Source organism: Taudactylus pleione, unplaced genomic scaffold (genome assembly GCF_031769625.1).
Source record: "Taudactylus pleione unplaced genomic scaffold, aTauple2 ptg000179l, whole genome shotgun sequence".
NCBI classification, from domain to species: domain Eukaryota; kingdom Metazoa; phylum Chordata; class Amphibia; order Anura; family Myobatrachidae; genus Taudactylus; species Taudactylus pleione.
In genome coordinates, this window is record NW_028284581.1 from 29,844,222 (window position 1) to 29,868,807 (window position 24,586).

At 46.7% G+C, this 24,586-nt stretch overlaps 1 protein-coding gene across 2 annotated transcripts in view; it reads left to right on the top strand.

The window, feature by feature from the left end:
- Window positions 1-24,586, top strand: part of RTTN (rotatin) — a 368,340-nt gene that overhangs the window by 323,753 nt on the left and 20,001 nt on the right. For both annotated transcript variants that reach the window (XM_088475926.1, XM_088475927.1), the window contains 2 exons: window positions 10,921-10,998; window positions 24,174-24,300. In XM_088475926.1, the coding sequence (XP_088332052.1) occupies window positions 10,921-10,998; window positions 24,174-24,300 (205 nt within the window). The remainder of the gene's footprint in view (window positions 1-10,920; window positions 10,999-24,173; window positions 24,301-24,586) is intronic.

Here is a 24,586-nt window from a genome sequence, read left to right on the forward strand (position 1 = left end):
TCTTGCTCTGGGTCCCCCCGCATACCTCTCCTCCGCTGTGGTCAGGTCTGTGTATGCAGCGCTGTTCCTACCAGACCCTGTGTCTGCGTAGTTGAGTGATCAGCGCTGGTTAGTGCAGGAATTGATTTTCTTTGCATTGTATGTGACTGTGCTAGCGCTGCTGCCTGTATCTTCTATTCTGACTGTCAGCTTTATTACTGTCCCTGTTCTTTCTGCTAAGCCCTTGCGGTGCGGTGCTGCGGGGTGGTCTCTCACCTCTTTAAAATACAATTGGTGAGAGGGGTCACATAGTTAGTACCATCATGTCTGAAAGTGATTTTCCTCTCCGGCTACAGTGTACCATGTGTAAAGTACCTTTAGCGGAGGGGGAGGGTAGCGCGGAGGGCCTCTGCCGGCAGTGTTTGTCAATGGCGCGGCCTATTACGGTTACAGCACCGGTACAGGAGCCGCCCTGGGCTTGTTTCGCTCAGGCGCTTACAACCTTAGTGGGCCAGTTAGCTCCGCAGCCCGCGTTTACACAGATGGGTTTGTCCCAGCAGTCAGTGGTGTCGTCACCCATGCAGGGTTTCCCAAGACAATTGGTGGTACCCTGCAGTCTCCCTATTTCCCCTCTCCCGGTTTCTCAGGAGCCGGCGTGGGTTAACTCCCTGACGAGTTCTGTACAGCACTTGTCGGATGTGTTGCAGGGGGAGACTGTGATGCGGCCACATAAACGGCCGGTGGCGTCTCTGTCGGCTCCTTATGAGGATGACGAAGGGACGTCTGATGATGGGGAGATTCTGGATCCTTACGATCAGGAACCTCTCCATGCTAAGGACGCTGACGCTAGGTCCAAGGTATATATTCCTGGACTTATTCGGGCAGTCCGCACAGCCTTGGTGATTGAGGACGAAGTTCCCACAGCTGCTAAATCCAAGTATGCCTTTTTTAAGGATGTGAAGGGTGACGCCACAGTCTTTCCTCTTTCGGGTCAGTTAATGGACCATTTAGAGGAGGCGTGGAAACAGCCTGGCAAGCGATACCAGCCGCAGAGGCGCCCGGCAGTGGCTTATCCGTTCGCGGATAATTATTTTGCTAAGTGGGAATCCCCTCCATAGGTGGATTCTCATGTGACACGTCTTGTCCGTAGTGCCACATTGCCGATGCCATCCATGTCCTCCCTTAAGGATGCTACGGACCGCAAGGTGGAGATCTGCCTGAAGTCCGCTTATTCCCTTGCGGGGGGGGGCAGCGCGGCCGGCTATGGCCATTTGCTGGGTTGCCAGAGCGATGGAGCGCTGGGCGGATTCATTGGAGGCGTCCTTTGATTCCGACTGTCCGGCCGAACAAACGGAGTTGATTGGTAATCTCCGTGATTCAGCCACTTATATCAACGAGGCGGCCTTAGACATTAGTACACTGGTGTCTCGAATTTCTTCAGCAGCGGTGGCTGCTCGTCGCACCTTGTGGTTGCGATCCTGGAAGGCGGACGCTGACGTTGCCCTTTAACAGAGAAGTTCTCTTCGGTACAGATCTGGACAAGATTGTGGCCACGCTGGCGGCAGCCAAATCGCCATGTCTCCCGTCGGCCGTGGCTCCTTCTGGTTCAGGACCATCGTCCTTTCGGTCTTATAGGGCAGGCCCAAACCACAGTCTTTTCCCCGACAGGCTGGTCCCAAAAAATCGGCCAAGCCCCGGAAGCAGGCATGGAGTACCAGACGTCCGGCCCCTAAGCCTGATGACAAGCCTGCGGCCTGACGGTCCGGGCCTCCCGTTGGGGGATCCCAAGGTGGGAGGCCGCCTGCTGCAGTTCGCCCGGTGTTGGTCGGTCACCACGACAGACACTTGGGTTCTCGAGGTGGTCTCCCACGGGTACGCCCTCTCTTTCTGGCACAGACCCCCGGCTCGATTCTTCACCACGGGTCTACCATCAGACCGGAACAAGGCCACGGAGCTGCGGAAGGTCTTGCACACTATGCTCCAGGCTGGAGTTATAGTGCCTGTTCCATTCTCCCAGAGGGGCCAGGGTTTCTATTCAAATCTTTTTTTGGTGCAGAAACCCAATGGGTCGTATCGTCCGATTCTCAACCTCAAAGCTCTCAACAAGTCTTTGCGGATGCCGAAGTTTCGGATGGAGACCCTACGGTCCATCATTCTGGCGCTGGAACCTGGGGACTACATGGTGTCATTGGACATACAGGACGCTTACCTGCATGTCCCTATTCTTTTGCGCCATCAACAGTTCCTCAGGTTTGCAATCCGCAGCGACCACTTTCAGTTTCGGGCATTACCTTTTGGCCTGGCGACAGCACCGCGTGTGTTCACCAAGGTGATGGCGGTCATGGCGGCTTATCTGCGGCTGTTAGTGGCAGGATCTCCAGAGCTCCTTCTACGCCACTTGGACCTGACCATTGCGCTGCTGCAACGGCACGGCTGGTTAATCAACTGGCAGAAGTCCACTCTAATCCCGTCTCAGCGGATTCTGCACCTTGGAGCCTTATTAGACTCGGGACAGCAAAGGATCTTTGTGACGGAGGAAAAGATCTCTGCTTTACAGTCCAGGGTGCGCAGTTGTCTGCACAGCCGCCGGGTGTCTCTACACTCGGCGATGAGGTTACTGGGCTCCATGGTGTCGGTGTTCGACATGGTGGAATATGCCCAGTTTCACTCCAGACCTCTGCAGCACCTGATCCTGTCCAAGTGGAATGGGCTGCCTCAGTCTCTAAAGTACCAGACGATAGTGATTACCCCGGAGGTTCGCCTGTCCCTTGCCTTGGTAGTTGCAGACGACCCATCTCAGCAAGGGACGTCCGTTCTGGGTACCAAATTGGGTCCTGTTGACAATGGACGCCAGTCTTCGGGGCTGGGGAGCAGTTTCGGGTCCACACTTGTTCCAGGGCAGGTGGACGCCGACAGAAGCGGAGCTTCCAATAAATATCTTGGAACTCCGTGCGGTCTTCAATGCTCTCCAGCAGGCACATCGGGTTCTCCAGGGTCGTCCGGTGCAGGTTCAGTCGGACAACGCTACCACCGTGGCCTATATAAACAGGCAAGGAGGAACCCGAAGTCGGGCGGCTCTCGTAGAGGTGTCTCGGATCCTGGTATGGGCGGTGCGCAATCTTCCAGCCATATCAGCGGTCTTCATCCCGGGAGTGCTAAATTGGGAGGCGGACTTTCTAAGTCGTCAGGACGTTCATCCGGAGGAATGGTCCCTGCACCCGGACGTTTTTCAACTGCTGGTGAACAGGTGGGGTCTTCCAGAGATCGACCTCATGGCGTCCCGACACAACAACAAGTTGCCGGTGTACGGGTCTCGCACAAGAGACAAAGAGGCGTCTCCGGTGGATGCTCTGTCCGTCCGGTGGACATTCCGGTTCGCGTACCTGTTTCCTCCGGTTTCCCTTTTTCCACGGGTAATCCGGAAATTCAAACAGGAAGGAGGGACGCTCCTGTTGATAGCTCCCGCGTGGCCCAGACGACACTGGTTCTCAGACCTTCAGGGTCTGTCCGTGGACAGTCCTCTGCGGTTGCCGCTACAACCGGACCTTCTGTCGCAGGGTCCTTGTCTTCACCCGGACCTGGCTCGGCTGTCTTTGATGGCGTGGCTGTTGAGACAGCCATGTTGAGATCCAGGGGATTTTCCAGCTCTGTGGTGCGTACCATGTTGCGAGCTCGGAAACCGTCGTCCGCGAGGATATACCATCGCGTGTGGCATACGTTCTTCCAATGGTGTCGACCGAGAGGTTATGCACCGCGGGAGTTTCGTCTGTCTAGGATACTTGCCTTCCTACAAGCGGGACTAGATCATGGGCTTCGCCTTGCTTCTTTGAAGGTACAGGTTTCGGCCCTGTCTGTCTGGTTTCACCGTAGGATTGCTACAATCCCGGATGTGCGCACCTTTATGCAAGGTGTTCTCCGCATTCAGCCGCCCTTTGTTCCACCTGTGGCGCCTTGGGATTTGGCTGTGGTCCTGAGGGCTCTCCAGGGACCGCCGTTTGAACCACTGGGCTCAGTGGATCTTAAATGGCTAACAGCTAAGACTGTTTTCCTTCTGGCCATCGCTTCGGCCAGACGTGTTTCTGATTTAGGGGCTCTCTCTTGTAGACCCCCTTTCTTGATTTTTCATGGGAACAGGGCAGTGCTCCGCACTCGGCCTGAATTTCTTCCCAAAGTTGTTTCCCAGTTTCATGTTAACGAGGAAATAGTTGTTCCGGCCTTTAACTCACCTGGTCTTTCAGTGGGTGAGGCCACTTTGGAAGTTGTGCGGGCCTTAAGGACTTATGTTGACCACACTTCTTCGTTTAGGAAGTCGTACGCCTTGTTTGTCCTCTCTGGCTTCCGTAAAAAGGGTTTCCCTGCTTCAAAGCAAACTTTGGCAGCCTGGATCCGTATGCCTATTTCTGAAGCTTATCTTGAAGGTCTACCGGTTCCTCCTTCTTTGAAGGCTCATTCCACTAGGTCTGTGGGTCCTTCGTGGGCAGCTCGACGTGGTGCCTCTGCAGTCCAGATCTGCAAGGCTGCTACGTGGTCCTCTGTCCATACCTTCGTGAGGTATTACAGGTTTGACACCTTCGCCTCTCAGGATGCTTCCTTCGGGCGGCGGATTCTCCTTTCAGCACAGGAGCGTCCCCACCCTTAAAGGATACTGCTTTGGGACATCCCCAAGGTATCCTGTGGATACCCTATGGACCCTGAAGTAGAAAATATGAGATATGGTAAGAACTTACCTTTGTTATCTCTATTTCTACGAAGTCCATAGGGTTCCACATGACTCCCGCCCTGTCGCACCTGTGCTGCTGATGGGCTTTGGTCTGGTCACCGGTTTTCCCGTCTCCCTCTGGTGAGAGTGTGATTCTTGTGTGTATCCAGATCTTCTTTCTCTCTCTTCCTTCTCCTCCACCGGCCTATGGCTTGGTAACTAACTGAGGTGCCTTGGCTCGGGGGCGGGGTATAGGAGGGGGACCCTAGTGCATCCTGGGAGGCTGAAAAGCTTAACTCTATGGTGCCCGATGGTGCCCGATGACTGACGTCACACCTATACCCCAAGGTATCATGTGGAACCCTATGGACTTCGTAGATATAGAGATAACAAAGGTAAGTTCTTACCATATCTCATATTATTGCATAAGTACCGTACTTAGTATGCATAATACGACAAGCCCATCCAATCGGTGCCTCCATTAGCAGCACATCATTGTCTAACATCTCTATTGTTTGCATGGCCCCCATTCTGAGACAACTACTATGCTTTTCAATAAAGATTTAAACTGGTGAAAGACAATCAAGATACTTTCACTTACCTGTGGACGATAGTAACAGGATGCACCCACACACCTGGATAAGATTTGAAAAAGGCAACTTCCACACCCGGATAAGATTTAGAAAGGCAACTTCCACACCTGGATAAGATTTAAATAGGCAACTTCCACACCTTCTCTGCAACAAAGACAACATGTACACCTGCTACTGTGTATAGAACGGTAAGCTACTTACCGAGCAGCTAGACTTAAGGATCATACGATACCCTTAACTTTGTTCAACAAATACTCACTGTTACATACTTCTTCCTGCGCAGAAAAAAACACGTTAACCCAATGATTGGCAACAATTGAAAAGAATGTAAACCTCAATGGCTTTGTTTAAACACGTGGCAGCACAACCGGAAGTACGTATACGTTATTGTGCAACCAGTCGCATATACAATAATGCGACTACCACACAACCGTACGACAACTTTTTAGCTGCGTACGCAAAAGTGCGTCTTTACTGTGCGTAAAACTGCGACTCAGCCGCGTGCTCAATACTGTGGCACCCCCTTTAAACGTTAGGTTCTATCAACAAAGGAAAACAAACTTTTTCCTCTCTTGTCCCTGGAGTCTAGTCAGCTTCCTTGGCTCACACGAAAACGGGTAGCGATCTTTCAGCACAAAGCGGTTGCAGGTAAACCCTGCATGTGGCCACTCCACCCTTTGCTGAGATATCGATAACCATATGTGCCGTGTGAGTAGGTAAGTGACTTCACTATGAGCCCCCAACTAAGGAATCTATATTAGAACCTCTATACACTCCTTCCTATACCTTCTAATATCCTGCCTATACCTTCTAATATCCTGCCTATACCTTCTAAGGATGACGCTAATTTGCGTACGCAGTCATACAGTAAATAAAGACTTCAGACCTGGATTCTGTGGTTCCAAAGCACAAGTATTATTCAAGTAAAAGTACAGTCAGTTACACGCTATTGATCCAGACACAATTCGGCGCAAAGGAATTATACAGACCCAAGTACAGTATACATATGCAGCGCTTCCGGACCAGATGTTAGGCATCAGCAAGAAACCCCTTTGTCAATCAGCATTCAGCAAGAAGACTAAGACCCAGTGTTGGAGCACACATATTTATACCCCCCCAGAAATAGACAACACAATAGAAAGGCTTGTTGCTGATGCCATTGGTTGCCAAGGGGGACGCATCTGTTACAGAGCATTTAACAGGTTGATTCAAATGGACACAGAACAGCCTCTAACAGCTTGTTGCCTCCTCTGGTTTCCCGCCCCATGTAACATCCTAACAGTTGTTCATATTATATACATTTTGTTGCTTGAAGTCTCTGCGGTCCATAAGTTGAGAATGCATGATGCGATCTCCACACCGTTGATACCGGGAAGCTGTGGATAAAGTGCGGATCAGTAAAATATCAAACACTGCTTACTTATCATGTATTAAACCTTAGATACTAAAATAGTCTTTATGTCACAGCATTTGTAATAAATGAATAAAACTTGAATCTTTTACTTTATAGCTATGGAACCTTTTTTGTAAGTGTGCATTATGTAAGTATTAGGGATATGGGAAAAAACGCTAGTTAGGTTTATCTGATTTGGGGCAGATGTGCACGCACGCAGCTAATAAACAGCGTTCGCATGCAGGATATTGTGCATTCGCTACTGAGCGTCATGTTAGCAGCTCAACTGCGTAATGTGCGTTGTTCATGCATGAGATTCCATACACCATATATATATATATATATATATATGTATACACACACACACACTCACACACATATCTCATTCCTTGTTTACAGTTTAAAAATGTAATGCAAATGTGTTACTCCCAGCTGTGAAGCTGGGGCCATTCTGTCTGGGTGTGGGATTAAAACCTGTTTAGGATTCAGACAATTGTGTAGATCAATGCCTGGGGTATATTACAATTGCCACAACTATACTTGTCTACATACAGAGATTCCCAATTTGTATGTAAAACACTCACAGTATTCAGGTGCATTGTCTATTCTATTTACTTTTTCTCAGGGGCTGTTCTTCCTGTTGCCCTTGGTAGATTATCAAAAAGATTGCCATCTGTACTTAGCTGGGGAGTTGTAACTTAAAATTGGCGCTGGTCGCAAAATGGCGTCTTGCAGATTCTTGTTTCTAAAATGGAGTCTAGCTGTCATTCGCAAGATGGCATTGCGCACGCTAATTTCTACGCTGATTCCTTTTCAGCCACTAATCCAGCTTCGACACACCACTTATTTTATACATTCAAAGAAAATATCTTTATACTCCAAACGAAATGGATCCAAAAATTTGTTTTATTCATAAAAGTCCAAAAAATAATTCCACATAATGCAGCATAAAATTACATAAAAAAACACAGTTAAGATGAAAATATTCCACGAAGCAGCCAAATTAGAAGAAACCCGTATAAACTTTAACTTCTAGAAATCCGTTTTTTCCAAATCAAAATAAAGTGCAAGTTCCAAAAAATGACACACCTCTGGATCAATAAAAAAGAATGGCTCACTTCCTTATGGCCGATGGGTTTCTGCTCTCTTGTATTAACCAGCTACATAAAATATACTTACCTTTAGAACAGGCTTATCGAAATTGCTATTATTTTGATGTTCTGTTTTGCATATATATTGTTTAACTACTTTGGTACCTATATTTCACCTAAATACCGTTGGTTTACCACATATGATAAGAAATTACAGACTTGCTTTTATGATCATCTTTTGGTAGAAAACAGATATCAAAACTTTTTGTCCTTTTTGTGTGTTCACATTGGGATTAATATCTCCCCCTGTATTTTAGCTAAAGCTGAGTATACACTGAGGCGATCGGCAATCGTGCTGATGTCCATGGTGTCCCAGGTCATTGTATCATTGCCGCTACACACTACAGAAATTAATGAACAACGTAACGATCACTCGTCCTTAATTAACATACATTAGGTAGCTTGTGATATCGTCAGGTTTGATGTGGAGCACTCATATTGGCCGCACACACTGAGCGATGTACAGTTAACAATTTGTCATTACAAAACGGCAAAACGGCCCGACATCGCTACAGTGTGTACCCCACTGAAACATTACTGATACAAATTCTTGCCCTCAGTCACAGCTCACACTAGTAGCCATCCAGCTGTAACTCACTTGAGCACACACACACAGAGATAAGAAGACAATGTGATCATCCTGCTCGGACACCACCAAGTGTGTCATGAGCAAGGACAGCAGTGGCTTCTAAGCAGTCCCAGAGATTGCAGAAATTCACTATGCTCAGCAACTTCTTGGTTGGCCCCCAGCAGGTTGAGTTGATCTGCGGTGAAGAATCCGGGATATATGATTTACAATCTATGGCAGCAGGAGAGTAGACAGTGATCCAGGAACTATGACGTCCAGGATGGGCTGGCAGGCAGGCAACTGCTGTGGGAAGAAAAGGCTCCAACAGTGACCAGCACCACCGGGAGGGAGCTGCGGGGAGTCACACTGGAATGCGGTGGGATCCGGCTCCCAGATAAAGCAGTGGTTCCGTAGTGCACAGGACAGGCACAACAGATATATGGAAGATCTAGGTGGTCGGAAAGCAAGTAGTTGTTATGCACCTCCCGAAAATGCTTCAAAATTAGGAAAAATAACAAACTGCAGTGGAGCCAAACAAGAATACCACCATCGTCTTATCCTGGGTATACACTAGTTGATGTGTACCCAGCCCGACATCGGCAGCGACGGGACACGGCATACACTTTTGCCAATGCGGGGAGCGATGGCATGGCACTCGCTAAAGACATCCCCCGTCGGCCCTGCATGTAGGGGCGACAGCGTATGTCGCTGATGACCCACGGGAGAATGCATCGTCAGCAACATAGTGGGTACACCCTAGACGATGTACCTGATATATCAGTCCGATTCGCCGGATCGGAAGACATAAAGTCTAGTATGTACCCAGTATTAGGCTGCTAGGCCACACCCCCATCTCTTGATTTTTAATAATTGTTTGTTTTCTTTCAATTTTATTTTGCCTTGTCACCAGACACTAGGTATATTGCCTCTTACTAGGATTATTATCAAGCTGCTGTGTAGTTGAAGGGAAAGTATCTACTTAACAGTAGATCTGAAAGATTTAATGTCCTCTGATCACTGCTAGGACCATTGTTATCAGATGCTTCCATTCGGCTTTCTGTTTACTCTTATGTCTCCAGCTCCCTTTTTCACATGTAACATCCTCCTTGTTTTATATGGTGTCGTTCTGCTGTAACTTAGACTTCTCTTATACTGTTCTGGGAGCCTCTTTTATAAACCAACACAATGATCATTCAATCCAAATGTTCTTTATTTTATTGTTAATAAATTTTACTTGTGTAAGGGAGACTTGAACAAATACGGACAAATGTAAAGGTGGGTACACACTGTACGATGTGTACCTGCTGATGTGAACCTCGATCCCAGGGCCGACATATCGGCAGTCCCTACACACGGGGCGATCTGGTGCCCGACTGTATAGCACTGCATGGAATCGTCAGCCGCATCAGTTGATCTTTCTGCATGTACAAAAGCTCACGCAATGAGGCTGACGACCCCATGGGAGCGCGTGTATAGTGCATACACACGGAACGATATTGCTGATTTATCGTTCCGATGTGTCGGATCATTAGCAATAACATTCCGTGTGAGGTGCCTTATGCCCAAATGAATCAATAATCTGACTCTGGCATAGTAGTATAGGGTTTTTTTCTGTATAAAACAACAGGAGAGTAGCTGCTCTGGTTTATCCTAGTTTAAAAATGCCTAAGTAGACTAGTAAATTTGCATAAACACATTTATTCAACCATATACAATTTTATTGAGATAAATATATACACATAAACCTGTTCATAGTAGATGTGGACACATATAACCACAGTTGTATGTGTATGTGTTATTCCTAAAGGTAACAACAAAGGAAAATTATAATCTGACACAGGAATCAAACAAAACAAAGTAGTCGTCTTAGTAGCAATAAATAAAAATGTTTCTATTTTTATCTTTATAGCCTTTTAAAAGAGAGTTCATGTAAAGTACACATGTATTAAAGTAGTAGTCAAATAGACTCTGCCTGTCTGGCTTAGTCTGCAGCAGTTCATCAGGAATATATTGACATATATTAAATGGAGTTCACACAGTACTGTAGTGTATTCCTGGACAGTGTAATCCAAATTGCCGGGTAATTTCTCCTGAATGAGAGGCCGTTGCATTGTTATCAATCGGCAGTTATTAGTCAGGAGTTGTTATTCAGCAGGGTATTCCCTAATAGTCAGAGCAGGCTGTGAGCTGTTCTCAGATGCCACACACAAGTAACTGAATTGTAGCCCAGTGTCACTCTGGATGCTGCTGTTTTTTCTTTATGACTCGTGAGGTTGGCAATACCTCTTTTTCTACTGTAGCAACTATGTACCTATTGATCCAGTGTGTACATCAGGCGCCTGGTAATTAATTACTGCTGTTACAGTAGTTTTGGTTTACATAAACTAGCACACTATAACCCATGGCTATAAAAATTATCTTTGCATATAAACTACAAAAAAGAGATTGTGAAGAGAAAATTACTAGAAAAGCACTTACTGTATTGATTTGCCATTGTTCTTTTCTTAATGAATCCTATGTATTTACTTTCCCTTTAGGAAGAGAGTCTCTTCAAGCAGTTTAAGGTTACCCTGCATCTTCTGAGAAACTGTCTTTATAAAAACGAAGAGTGCAAAGTAAGTATTGGTGTCATATTAGGAATATAAATTGTGTTATACAGTATGGACTGTATGAAATATTTAGCAATGTAAATTCTAACTAACTAAACTATGCGTGTGTATGTATGTGTGTATATATATATATATATATATATTCTATAGACAAAAAACCTTACGATTTCACATGTCCCCTTAAGGTTTCTTAGACATGATATGAAAATTCACAAAACCTAGTGAATTTCTGCCACTCAATCTCAGAAAAGCAATGAAATTCCGATCATTAAGGCTTAATGTACGTGTTCCTTGTGCAATACAGATATGGTATGCCATCACAGCCTGTGGTTAACTGTAGATTCCGCTCTCTCGCAGAGTGAGATTGCTGTCACTCACAAAATGGTGGAGCTGCTTATTCACAGAATTCTGTGCTCATTGGAATACACACATGCAGTCTATGCAACTGAGGTCTGAGCAGTTATGTTGCACACACATCCCACTCAGTGACCACAATTTCCCAATCGTTCACCACAACAATCCCACTGGGTTCCAACATCCTTCTCACTCCATACATCCATCTCATTCAGAATACACATTATTTCCCTAATTTCTAAAACTATCATACTCTGTCTATATATGTACACTATCTTCGCCTCCATGCTGCTACAACTTCCCAAATCCCTACAGCTGTGTGGTCTCCCAACTGTGCTAGTTCTTTATGTCCTCATCCGCAGCAATCTGTTTTTCCCCATCCGCACGTCCTGTATTCCTGCATATATGCCACTCTGTTTCCTTCCATCTGCACCACTGCCTTCCCTCCAGCCACTCTGTCTTCCTCTCATTTGTGTCACTCTTTCTTCCTCCATCTGCACCACTCTGTCCCCCCTAACCGTGTCACTCTGTCTTCCACAATCCCTACTGATGTGTGTTCTCCCATTGTGCTAGTCTGTATTCCCTCATTTGTACCAATCTGTCTTTACCCATTGGCGCTGCTCTGTCTTCCCATGTCCATGCCACTCTGTAACCCCCATCCACATCGCTCTGTTCTCCTAAACCGTGCCACTCTGTCTCCCCACCACATCCGCACCACTGTTTTCCACCCATCTGCATCACTTTGGATCACCCCGTGTGTGCTGCTTAATCTCCCCCTCCCTCTCCACCTCTCTATCTCTCCCATCCACTCTGCTCTGTCTTTTCCCCCATCCACCCCACTCTTATCCCATATGCGCAGATCTATCTTCTGCTCAGACCTCAGTTGCATAGACTGCAAGTGTGTATCTCAATGAGCACACAATTCTGTGAATTAGTAGCTCCACCTTTTTGTGAGTGACAGCAATCTCACTCTGTGAGAGTACTGAATCTGCAGTTAACCACAGGGTGTGATGGCATACTATATCTGTATTGCGCAAGGAACATGTCCATTAAGACGTCAGACTTAATGATCGAAATATCATTGCTTTTTTGAGCTTAAGTGGCAGAAATTCAGTAGGTTTTGTGAAATTTCAGATCATGTCTAAGAAGTATTAAAGGGCCAGGTGAAACAATAAGGTTTTTTTGCCAATGGAATTTGATAGCTTTTTATAATTTATTAACCATCAGGGTTTGGAGGAACAAACCAGGCCATCTGCAGGGGAGAAGGGCAACAAAATGGTACATTAGCGCGGGTGGAGGAGGGGACAGCAGACAGGAGGTGTTTTTTGTGGGTGCAGATGGTGATACTGCTGCGGGGGGGTGAACTGCATGTGTGCAGGGCAGTGGCAGCAGCAAGGATGAGGGGCAGTGCACAGGGGCATCAGCAGGCGACAGTGGGGCTGGGCATGCACCAGAGCAAATCAATAAGATACCGATGCATGGACGTATCAGTGAAATCCATCCATGCATCTGTTAAAATATTTAATATGTGTAATATGAGAAAAATATGATGTGCCCCCACCCCACCATAGCACATCCAGCCCCAGACTTTTCACTGCCAGTCCTGGTTGTGAAAATACAGGGGACAAAATACATAGTGGTCCCCATGTATTTAGCACAACCAGTACTGGACTCAGCCGAGCCAGTCCTGGTTTTGGAAATACAGAGAGCAAAAAGAGTAGGAGTCCCCTGTATTATCCATAACCAGCATCAAGCTCTTTCTAGCGGGGGAGTAATGCCACAGCCAGGGAACCCTTTCTACGGGTCCCCCAGCCAAAGCATTACCCCTGACCACTAGTCAGCCCATGCCGTGGATCCCTGGGGAGCTGGGGACCCCCACAAAAGAGGGGTGTCCGTCTCCAGGGCACCCTAGGCAGGGCTATTCCCGGCCTCCCCGGCTGGTGGGTGCAGGGTTGATTGTGTACTGCAAACAGTTGAAATAGTCTTTTGCAGGTAAACTACAGGTCCCAGCAAGCCTCCCCTGCATGCTTTGTACTTGGAGAACTACCAGCATGGTACCTGTATTACATCTGTAAAATAAACATACTACACCGATTTTTTTAAAATAAATTATTTGACTGCACCATCTCCAGGGGGGGGGGCGACGACCTTTAAGCTCTTTTACGGGACCACCACCGCCCCAGGACTTCCGTCATCTTTTCCAGGCGGGCGCCAGGGTTTCTAGTGTCTTCACCTGGGGGGGTGTCAGCCAATTAGCTCTCTTGCGCGGCTGCCACCTCCCCAGGTCTGAGGGTGCCCTCTTCTCCTAGTGGGTGGCATCCTTATCCTTTAAGCTCTTTTTCATGGCCGCCGCCCACTAGGACTTCCAGGCGTCGCCTTTCTTCAGGAGCTCTTGCACGCTCCCTTCCTGTTGACGGACTCCCATATCACTGCCTCGCACAGGCTTATATAAGCCAGCCGATGGGGCGGGGCAATTACATTGCGAGCCATGATTGGCTTGCGGTGACCATCTTTGAAGTCAATGGTGGGACCCGTTCATTGGCTGAGAGGCAGAAGACTCGCCTCTCTCAGCCAATGAGCGCTCAGCACCGGGATTTCTATTGTGAAATCCCGCGGCTGAGCCGTCATTCAGGTAGTACTGTCCTTAGAGGACAGTACTAAGTTTGTTGGTTTGCGTTTTGCCAAGACCCTGGATGCCTACATGGAACGAAGAGGACATGATCCACACATAGGAGGATGTGAGTTTTTGTTTTTACCGGTATCCAGGCCTGCCGCCAACAACCACACCGCCGCTGGGTCCCACTGCTAACGGCCACACACAGCTAATGCCCGTAACCCCCGCCGGATCCCCGCCGTTCCTAACTCCCGCTACCTATGCCAGGTCCCAGCCCCCACTAACATCCGCAAAGGACTGCCATCTTTGTGCACCCAAGTGAAGCCACAGTGAGTACACCCCCTGCAGGAAGTAACCTGCTGAGGCTGCGCAGCAAGTTGAAGCTCCCTATCTATATAATGGGGTATTTGTGAGGTAATAGTTTAAAAACTGTAACTTTCTCAATTTCCTGAACCCCAAAAGGCCATACACTAGAACAAGAGCTACCTAACAAAACAAACCCCAAGTCTAAATTTGTCCTGTACCCTGACTTTTATGCCTTCCCAAAAATCCCACATAGAATATAGCAGAAAAGTGGTCCTAATTGAGAGTGGCCGAAAAAACTGACAGTTGGAACATTAGATTACTCTCAAATCATATTTTTTATTTTTTTTGCCCTGAAATTTGGCATGCAGCACCGAGCGACAGTTCTAACCGTCCGTGCCAGGTTTCAGTTCGGTACCTCCAATAGCTTTTGAGGTGTAGCCCCTTAAACACCATGCTCCTCCCCCCCCCACCCCCTTTCAGGAATTCTCTATGGGAGAATACCATTTTTTTTTTTGCGATTCAGCCTTAATATTATGCCTTTATAGTGTGTGTGTGTGTGTGTGTGTGTGTGTGTGTGTGTGTGTGTATACACACATGCCAGGTCCATACGGCTGCTTCCTTATCTGTTCTATACTTTTCTGGTGGATATTTAGCAGGAAAGATGGCCACTTCGCTGTGAGCTAGAGTGTTGAACACAACCACTTCTGGTCCCTACCAGTGCAGGAATGGGGAGGGCCACCGTTCTGCATTGTGATCCCACTGTACATTTGCCCCTGATCTCTTAAAACATATTTGAGAGCTTGTGTGAGGTTGCATCTTCACTGGGCATGACAGCATCAGATTTGGACTTTGGATCAGTGTAAGCAGATAGCTGGGTCCATCGAATCCTGTTTTCTGTTGCATCATGCGGACAGCTAGGTACATGCGCATTGTTTACCTAGGGAAGAGATAACAGCAGGATGAAGAATAAGCAAGTGGAGGCAGTTTGATGTTTTGGGCAGAGTTCTGTAATTAATCCCTGGATCCAGTAATTCATGTGATATTTATTGTATTACAAACACACTGCTAAATGGAGCTCAGACAACCCCTCCTGTTAAACTTACTCAGGTGGCCCTGGATAAGCACAACTGGTTTTGGCTCTGCCCCTGTCATGGTGGCTGGGGACGGCTGGCCCCAAAGATGAAGCCGGTACCCAGCAGGTAGCCCTAACCTCCCCACACACAATCCCCATTGGTACTGCTACATAAAAAAAGAATCAGTAGCTGCCCTGAAGCAAGGGGGGGTGTAAGGGGCAGCCAATAATGTTGTGTCTAGGGGCAGCCTAGCCCTTAAATCTGACAAAAAATTATTGTACATTTGATGTTTTTTATTTTATTTTTTTTCTTTAGGAGCAATTTCATATTCTATTGACTGATTTCCAAAGGCTTTCAATAAAACATCCACTTTTTAATAATGTCTTTCTATATTTATTGTGTTTAAGAGTTTGAGTAAAATTAAACTGGTGGATGTTAATTTGTGATGTTTGTCCTTCTTACAAAAGGGCAAAGCATAATTTTCTGCTTGCTTTGGCATGGAAAGGAAAAGTAGAAGGGATGAACAGTTTCCCAATGACTGTCCATTTCACACTATTGACAGTTTTTTTCCCTAAATCTTTTTGTCGATATACATTAGCAATTTTGAAACAAATTGTTGTAAACTAATAAAAATGTGTGTTTTAAATAGGGGTGTGCACCGGCCACTTTTCGTGTTTTGTGTTTTGGTTTTGGATCTGGATCTTTCTTCGTGTTTTGGATCTGGATTGGTTTTGCCAAAACCACCCTTCCGTGTTTTGGGTTCTGGGTTTTGTGTTTTGGATCTGTATTTTTTTGAAAAAAAGCATAAAAACAGCTAAAATCACAGAATTTGTAGGTTTTTCTGCTCCTATGCTATTATTAACCTCAATAACCTTAATTTCCACTCATTTCCAGTCTATTCTGAACACCTCACACCTCACAATAGTGTTTTTATGTCCAAAAGGTTGCACCGAGGTACCTGGATGACTATGCTAAGCGACACGAGTGGGCGGCACAAACACGTGACCCATCTAGGAGTGACACTGCAGTGGCAGGCAGGATGGCAGTTAGAAAAACTAGGCCCCAAACTGTACATAATGCAAAGAAAAAAAGAGGTGCAAGATGGAATTGTCCTTGGGCCCTCCCACCCACCCTTATGTTGTATAAACAGGACATGCACACTTTAACAAATCAATCATTTCAGCGCCAGGGTCTGCCACACAACTGTGGCTGAAATGATTGGTTCGTTTGGGCCCCCACAAAACAAGCTGGCAATTAATGTGTCCCTGCACAAACTGGCTCTACGGAGGCAAGATGTCATCCTCATCCTCCTCATCCACCGATTCCTCACCCTCTTCAGTGTGTACATCCTCATCCTCACAAAGTATTAACTCGTCCCCACTTGAATCCACCACCACAGGTCCCTCTGTACCTTCTGGAGGCTGGTCTCCCTGGAAGAGCTGATAATTCATTTTGATGAACATCATCTTCTCCACATTCTGTGGAAGCAACCTCCTACGCCTTTCGCTGACAAGGTTCCCGGCTGCACTAAACACTCTTTCGGAGTACACACTGGAGGGGGGGCAACTCAGGTAAAATAGAGCCAGTTTGTACAGGGGCCTCCAAATTGCCTCTTTTTCCTGCCAGTACAGGTATGGACTGTCTGACATGCCTACTTGGATGCTGTCACCGATGTAATCCTCCACCATTCTGTCAATGGTGACAGTATCATATGCAGTGACAGTAGACATGTCAGAAATTGTTGCCAGGTCCTTCAGTCCGGACCAGATGTCCAAACTTGGTCCTGCCTGCCCTGCATCACCGCCAGCGGGTTGCTTAGGATACCTAAGTTTTTTCCTGGCAGCCCCAGTTGCGGGAGAAAATGAAGAAGGAGCCGTTGACGTGTCACGTTCCGCTTCAGCTGACAGTGTGTTCACCAGCAGGTCTTTGCACCTCTGCAGGCTTGTGTCGGCCGGAAAGAGAGACACCACATAGGCTTTAAACCTAGGATCGAGCACGGTGGCCAAAATGTAGTGGTCTGATTTCAACAGATTGACCACCCTGGAATCCTGGCAAAGCGAATGAAGGGCTTCATCCACAAGTCCCACATGCCGAGCGGAATCGCTCCGTCTTAGCTCCTCCTTCACTTTCTCCAGCTGCTTCTGCAAAAGCCTGATGAGGGGAATGACCTGACTCAAGCTGGCAGTGTCTGAACTGACTTCACGTGTGGCAAGTTCGAAGGGCTGAAGAACCTTGCACAACACGGAAATCATTCTCCACTGCGCTTGAGTCAGGTGCATACCCCCTCCTTTGCCTATGTCATAGGTGGATGTATAGGCTTGTATGGCCTTTTGCTGCTCCTCCATCCTCTGAAGCATATAGAGGGTTGAGTTCCACCGCGTCACAACCTCTTGCTTCAGGTGATGGCGGGGCAGGTTCAAGAGTGTTTGCTGGCGCTCCAGTCTTCGGCACGCAGTCGCTGAATGGCGAAAGTGGCCAGAAATTTTTCGGGCCACCCAAAGCGTCTCCTGCACGCCCCTGTCGCTTTTCAGAAAATTCTGCACCACCAAGTTTATTGTGTGAGCAAAACATGGGACGTGCTGGAATTTGCCCAGATGTAATGCCCGCACAATATTGGTGGCGTTGTCAGATATCACAAATCCCCAGGAGAGTCTAAGTGGGGTAAGCCACTGGGCGATGATTTCCCTCAGTTTCTCTAAGAGGTTGTCGGCGGTGTGCCTCTTACTGAAACCGGTGATACACAGCGTAGCCTGCCTTGTAACGAGCTGGCGTTTCTGAGATGCTGCTACTGGTGACGCTGCTGCTGTTGCTGCGTAAGGTGATACATCTACCCAGTGGGCTGTCACAGTCATATAGTCCTTAGTCTGCCCTGTTCCACTTGTCCACATGTCCGTGGTTAAGTGGACATTGTGTACAACGGCATTTTTCAGGACACTGAGGACACTTTTTCTGACGTTTCTGTACAGTCTCGGTATCGCCTGCCTAGTGAAGTGGAATCTAGACGGGATTTGGAACCGGGGACACACTACCTCCATCAATTGTCTAAATCCCACTGCACTAATGGCGGATACCGGACGCACGTCTAACACCAACATAGCAGTCAAGGCCTCAGTTATACGTTTTGCTTCAGGATGACTGCTGTCGTACTTCATCCTCCTCGCTAAGGACTGTTGGAGGGTCAATTGTTTAGTAAAAGTAGTGGTGTTCCTACTTCCTCTCTGGGATGATGAACGACTCCCAGCAGCAGCAGCAACAGCAGCAGCGGCAGCAGTAGGCGTAGCAATGCAGGATCCTCCGGAGGAATCCCGGATAGGAGAGTCAGTCATGCCAGTGATATGGCCTGCAGGACTACTTCCGATCCTGACTAAGGAGGAAATTGACGAGGAGGGAGTTGACGGTGTGGTTTGCAGGCGCTTGGATACAACAGGACAACGGGATTTAGGTGTCCCTGGACTGCTTACGGTCTGAGCCAAAGTTTCTGAACTTGACAGTAACTTTTTATGAACGCGCTGCAGGTGCCGTATAAGGGAGGATGTTCCTAGGTGGTTGACGTCCCTACCCCTACTTATTTCACCTTTACATATGGTACATATGGCAAGACAGTTGTTGTCCGGATTTGGATAGAAATATTGCCAGACCAAAGAGGTGGAATGTTTGGTCTTCTGCCCAGGCATGACCGTGATGGGCTTTTTCATCCCACGGACAACAACTGTCTCCCCCGGAGCCTGATTTAAACAAACCACATCACCATCAGAATCCTCCTCGCCAACTTCCTCCTCAGCGCCAGCTACACCAGTATCCTCATCCTGTTGTACTTCAACAGTGACATCTTCAATTTGCATATCAGCAAGTGGACTGTGGGTGCTCCTTTCAGCACTTGCAGGGGGCGTGCAAATGGTGGAAAGAGCCACCTCTTCCCGTCCAGTGCTGGGAAGGTCAGGCATCGCAACCACCACCACACTTGGACTCTCCTTGGGGATTTGTGATATCTTCTTAGAAAGCACAGTTCTTCGCTGTGCTTTTGCCAGCTTAACTCTTTTGATTTTTTTAGTGGGAGGAGTGCTTCCATCGTCATGTGAAGCTGAACCACTAGTCATGAACATACTAGGGATCGACCTTAGCCGTTCCTTGCCACTCCATGTCGTAAATGGCATATTGGCAAGTTTACGTTTCTCTTCAGCTGATTTAAATGTCTTTTTCAAGGTCATTTTCCTGAACTTTGCCATTTGGGATTGTATGTGCCCTCTACTATGACATTGGGCATCGGCCTTGGCAGACGACGTTGATGGCATGTTATCGTCTATGTCATGACTAGTGGCAGCAGCTTCAGCACTAGGAGGAAGTGGTTCTTGATCTTTCTCTATTTTATTTTTATCGGAGAAAGTTTGGTCCTCCATTTATGTTATATCGATTTGATATATACGTGCGGCTAAACACAGAAAATAATTTTTTTTTTGGTTTGGACTGGAGTGTACTTTGTGGGTTACAGCACCCTTTAACGGTCAAGCCAGCCGGCCCTTTACTTATGACACAGGCGCACTCTTGGCACTACTTTGTTGATGCACGTGCGGCTACTGCGCACACAATTCACAAACACAGAAAATAATTTTTTTTTGGTTTGGACTGGAGTGTACTTTCAGGGGTTACAGCACCCTTTAACGGTCAAGCCAGCTGGCCCTTTACTTATGACACAGGCGCACGCTTGGCACTACTTTGTTGATGCACGTGCGGCTACTGCGCACACAATTCACAAACACAGAAAATTATTTTTTTTTGGTTTGGACTGGAGTGTACTTTCGGGGGTTACAGCACCCTTTAACGGTCAAGCCAGCCGGCCCTTTACTTATGACACAGGGGCACTCTTGGCACTACTTTGTTGATGCACGTGCGGCTACTGCGCACACAATTCACAAACACAGAAAATAATTTTTTTTTAGGTTTGGACTGGAGTGTACTTTCGGGGGTTACAGCACCCTTAACGGTCAAGCCAGCCGGCCCTTTACTTATGACACAGGCGCACGCTTGGCACTACTTTGTTGATGCACGTGCGGCTACTGCGCACACAATTCACAAACACAGAAAATAATTTTTTTTTGGTTTGGACTGGAGTGTACTTTCGGGGGTTACAGCACCCTTTAACGGTCAAGCCAGCCGGCCCTTTACTTATGACACAGGCGCACGCTTGGCACTACTTTGTTGATGCACGTGCGGCTACTGCGCACACAATTCACAAACACAGAAAATAATTTTTTTTTAGGTTTGGACTGGAGTGTACTTTCGGGGGTTACAGCACCCTTAACGGTCAAGCCAGCCGGCCCTTTACTTATGACACAGGCGCACGCTTGGCACTACTTTGTTGATGCACGTGCGGCTACTGCGCACACAATTCACAAACACAGAAAATAATTTTTTTTTTGGTTTGGACTGGAGTGTACTTTCGGGGGTTACAGCACCCTTAACGGTCAAGCCAGCCGGCCCTTTACTTATGACACAGGCGCACGCTTGGCACTACTTTGTTGATGCACGTGCGGCTACTGCGCACACAATTCACAAACACAGAAAATAATTTTTTTTTTGGTTTGGACTGGAGTGTACTTTCGGGGGTTACAGCACCCTTAACGGTCAAGCCAGCCGGCCCTTTACTTATGACACAGGCGCACGCTTGGCACTACTTTGTTGATGCACGTGCGGCTACTGCGCACACAATTCACAAACACAGAAAATATATTATTTTTTTAGCACTTGGGGGGAGCACCCCTGATGGACAGAGCACCCCCTGGACAACACTACAGCACCCCTTTAGGACTGGGACACTGCACAGGACTTTGGAGTGGACACAGCCCCTATGGAGAACTGACTGCACAACACAGTCCAGCCAGCCCCTATGGACTTTGAAGTAGTGGACACAGCCCCTATTAACAACAGCAGCACAGCACAACACAGCCAGCCCCTATGGACTTTGAAGTAGTGGACAACAGCAGCACTACACTACACTACACAGCACTAACTCCCACCCTCCCTCTTCACTGTCCACAGCCGAGTGAGAAAATGGCGCCGACGCGGGTACCTTATATAGGATCCAAAACCCGCGAGACTCGGAAGGCGGGATGATGACGTTTTGCCTCGATGTCAGATCCGAGTCAGGCGGGAAAAGTCGAGCCTGACTCGGATCGGACTCGGATCGGGGGGGCTCGGGGGGGTTCGGATTTCAGAAATCCGAACCCGCTCACCCCTAGTTTTAAATTAATCATAATGAAAATCATTACTTTAGGTTTTATAAGAATGTAAGAGCTGTGATGTGATTCACAGATAATATATTGTAACTACAGTGTCAGTACTAATAAATACCAATAATGTAGATATGAAGATGAACTGGGAGTTTAAGTTCACACAATATGGGTTTTAAGAACTTGAGAATTTACTAAAACAAGAATAATTAATTTAATCAACATTTGAATTGAATATTGCCAATATTGTGTGGAATGTGGCAATTTTGGCAGTGCAATTTTCTGCAAGCAGCACAATAGTCATTGTTTGTTTACAATGCACCACACAAAACGTGTGTGGATGATAGATCAATAGATAAAATTAGAATTCAGAGTGTCTAATGCCGCGTATCCACTTGCCGATTAAACAGAGCGATTGCGCCATCATTATTATTCAATCGTTCATTAATCAGGCATGAAAATGTTGAAACCGACCAGCGATGCGCACTCCCGCTGGTCATTTTCGACAGCAATTATCACCTGAACATGCTTTTCAATCTGCCGATAACGACAGATTGACCATGTTAAGGGATAAGGGAGTGTGCCTACACTGAACGACATATCGTTCAGTGTAGGCACCTAAGGGTAAGAGGAATGACTGTACAATTACAATGTTGTAATCGTACTGTTGTTCCACTATCTGCTAGTGGATACGCAGCTTTAGGTTGGTAGTTTGAATAGATGGGGGGAAAAGATAGAACCTTTGCTCAATATAATAACAGTATAGGTTACAATGAACATCTGTTATCTTGTTTACATTGTACATATTAATAAAACACTTATGACATGTATGTACCTTTCATAACACATTTGTTGTACGCAGGGCTGCCATCAGCAATTGTGGGGCCCGGGACTGACAAAATAGGCTGGGCCCCTGGGCCCCCATCCCCCCACTACCGCTAAAGGTGCACACACGCAGTGATTTTTTGGACGACTGAACGATAACGATATCGTTATCATTCAGTCGTCAAAAAAATCGTTTAGTTTTTGCCCCAAAACAATGAACGATAACTACCAATGCGCGCTCCCATTTGTAGTTGGTAGTTAACGTTCATCGGCCGAATATTGTAAGGTTGAACATGTTCGGGGATGAGGGAGGGAGCCCGGCACTGAACTTAATCGTTCTTGATTTCGTTCAGTGTTTGTGCTCAGTGTCGTTAATGACACTGAGCACACATCTGCCAGGGACACACAGGACGATTTCATTCATGGAGCGAATCGTCCCGTGTGTATGCACTATAACTCTCATTATTCATGACTTACCTTATCGCCTTGAAGAATGCTCCTTTCTTCTGGCTTCTTCTCATTTAGGTCTGGCTGTCGCGGCTCCTCTGACCTCTCCCTTCCAGCGGCATGGCATCATGAAGTCACGCGCTCCGACCGCAAAGTAGAAAAAAATATTAAACAAGAGCAGGGGCAAACAAAGGATTTTCTGAGGGGGGGGGGTTCTAATATACTCTGTGTATATATATATATATATATATATATATATATATATATATATATATATATACACACACACACACACACACACAAACACCACTGATCCGGCACTCACAAAGAAATAAATGCAGTATTACTTGCTCCGGTGCCCTCCTTGAAGGAGAACTGCGTCCCTACTGTGTACCAGACCTACGAGGCGGCACTCGGAGACAGTGCAAATGTGTTAAAGAAGCAATGTGGTTTATGATGATGATGACTATGCAATAAACCACATTGCTTCTTTATCACATTTGCACTGTCTCCGAGTGCCGCCTCGTAGGTCTGGTATATATATATATATATATATATATATATACACACATATATATATATATATATAATATATATACAGTATATAGCAACATGCATACACATATACACACTAGCACATACACACCAACACATACAGTACATACACATATATATACACACCAGCACACACACATATACACACTAGCACATACAGACACACATATACACACTAGCACATACAGACACATATATACACACTAGCATATTCACACTAACACAGACACATAAATACTGTATATAAACACTAGCACATACACACTAAAGCATACAGACACATACATACACATGCTAAAACACATACATACTTCTAACTTACACTTTGAAGCAACAGCAGCTTGGTAATGGGGGGCGGGCACCTTGCATCGTTAGGCTCCGCCCCCCCAGCGCGATGACGCGATTTGCGACCGTGCGGGGGCGGGGCTTGTCACATTGGCTCCGCCCCATTGCAATCAGCATGAAGGGAATTATATTGGTCCATCGGAGGAGGGGAGCGGGCTCTCTGGTTGTAGCAGGTGCGCACACGAGTAGTGCATGCCGGCAGGCTGTAGCAGCACCCCACCCCATTTTAACTCCAGGGGGTAGTGCGGGCTATACATTGGCGATAGAATAGGGTAGGAACTGGCACGGGCCCCCTCCCGTTCTGTCAGTGTCCGGGCCTGGGACTCCAGTCCCGGCAGTCCCCCCCTGATGGCGGCCCTGGTTGTACGTTAAGAGTTATATTCTGTAGACAGGATGTTATACAAATTCTGTTTTAATGAACTTTTCCTTTGCCAGGCATCAGCCCTGGAATCTCAGTTTGCTCCTGTACTTCATTCTCTTTGGCCGTGGCTTTTGATGGATGATATATTGATGCAAAGTGCTTTACAATTACTTTGTGTCTACACAGCAAACTTTCCTGCAGGTAAAAAAAAAGATGGACAATTTGCTTCTGCCCATATATCTTTAATGCTAAAATTTAATTTCATAACTGTAACTGAAAAGATGATGGTTTCATACTGTATGCTCTTCATATGGCTCATAGTTTCGGCCTTAATACTGTATTTATTTTTGTTGTATTTGTGACTGTTATATATGGAGTTTTTTTACCACCATCAAATGCGCTACATAGAACCCACATCCTGTCTCTTTATTTTTAAATTCATCTTTTCTTGCTTTTTCACTCTATATATATTTTATGCATTTTACCA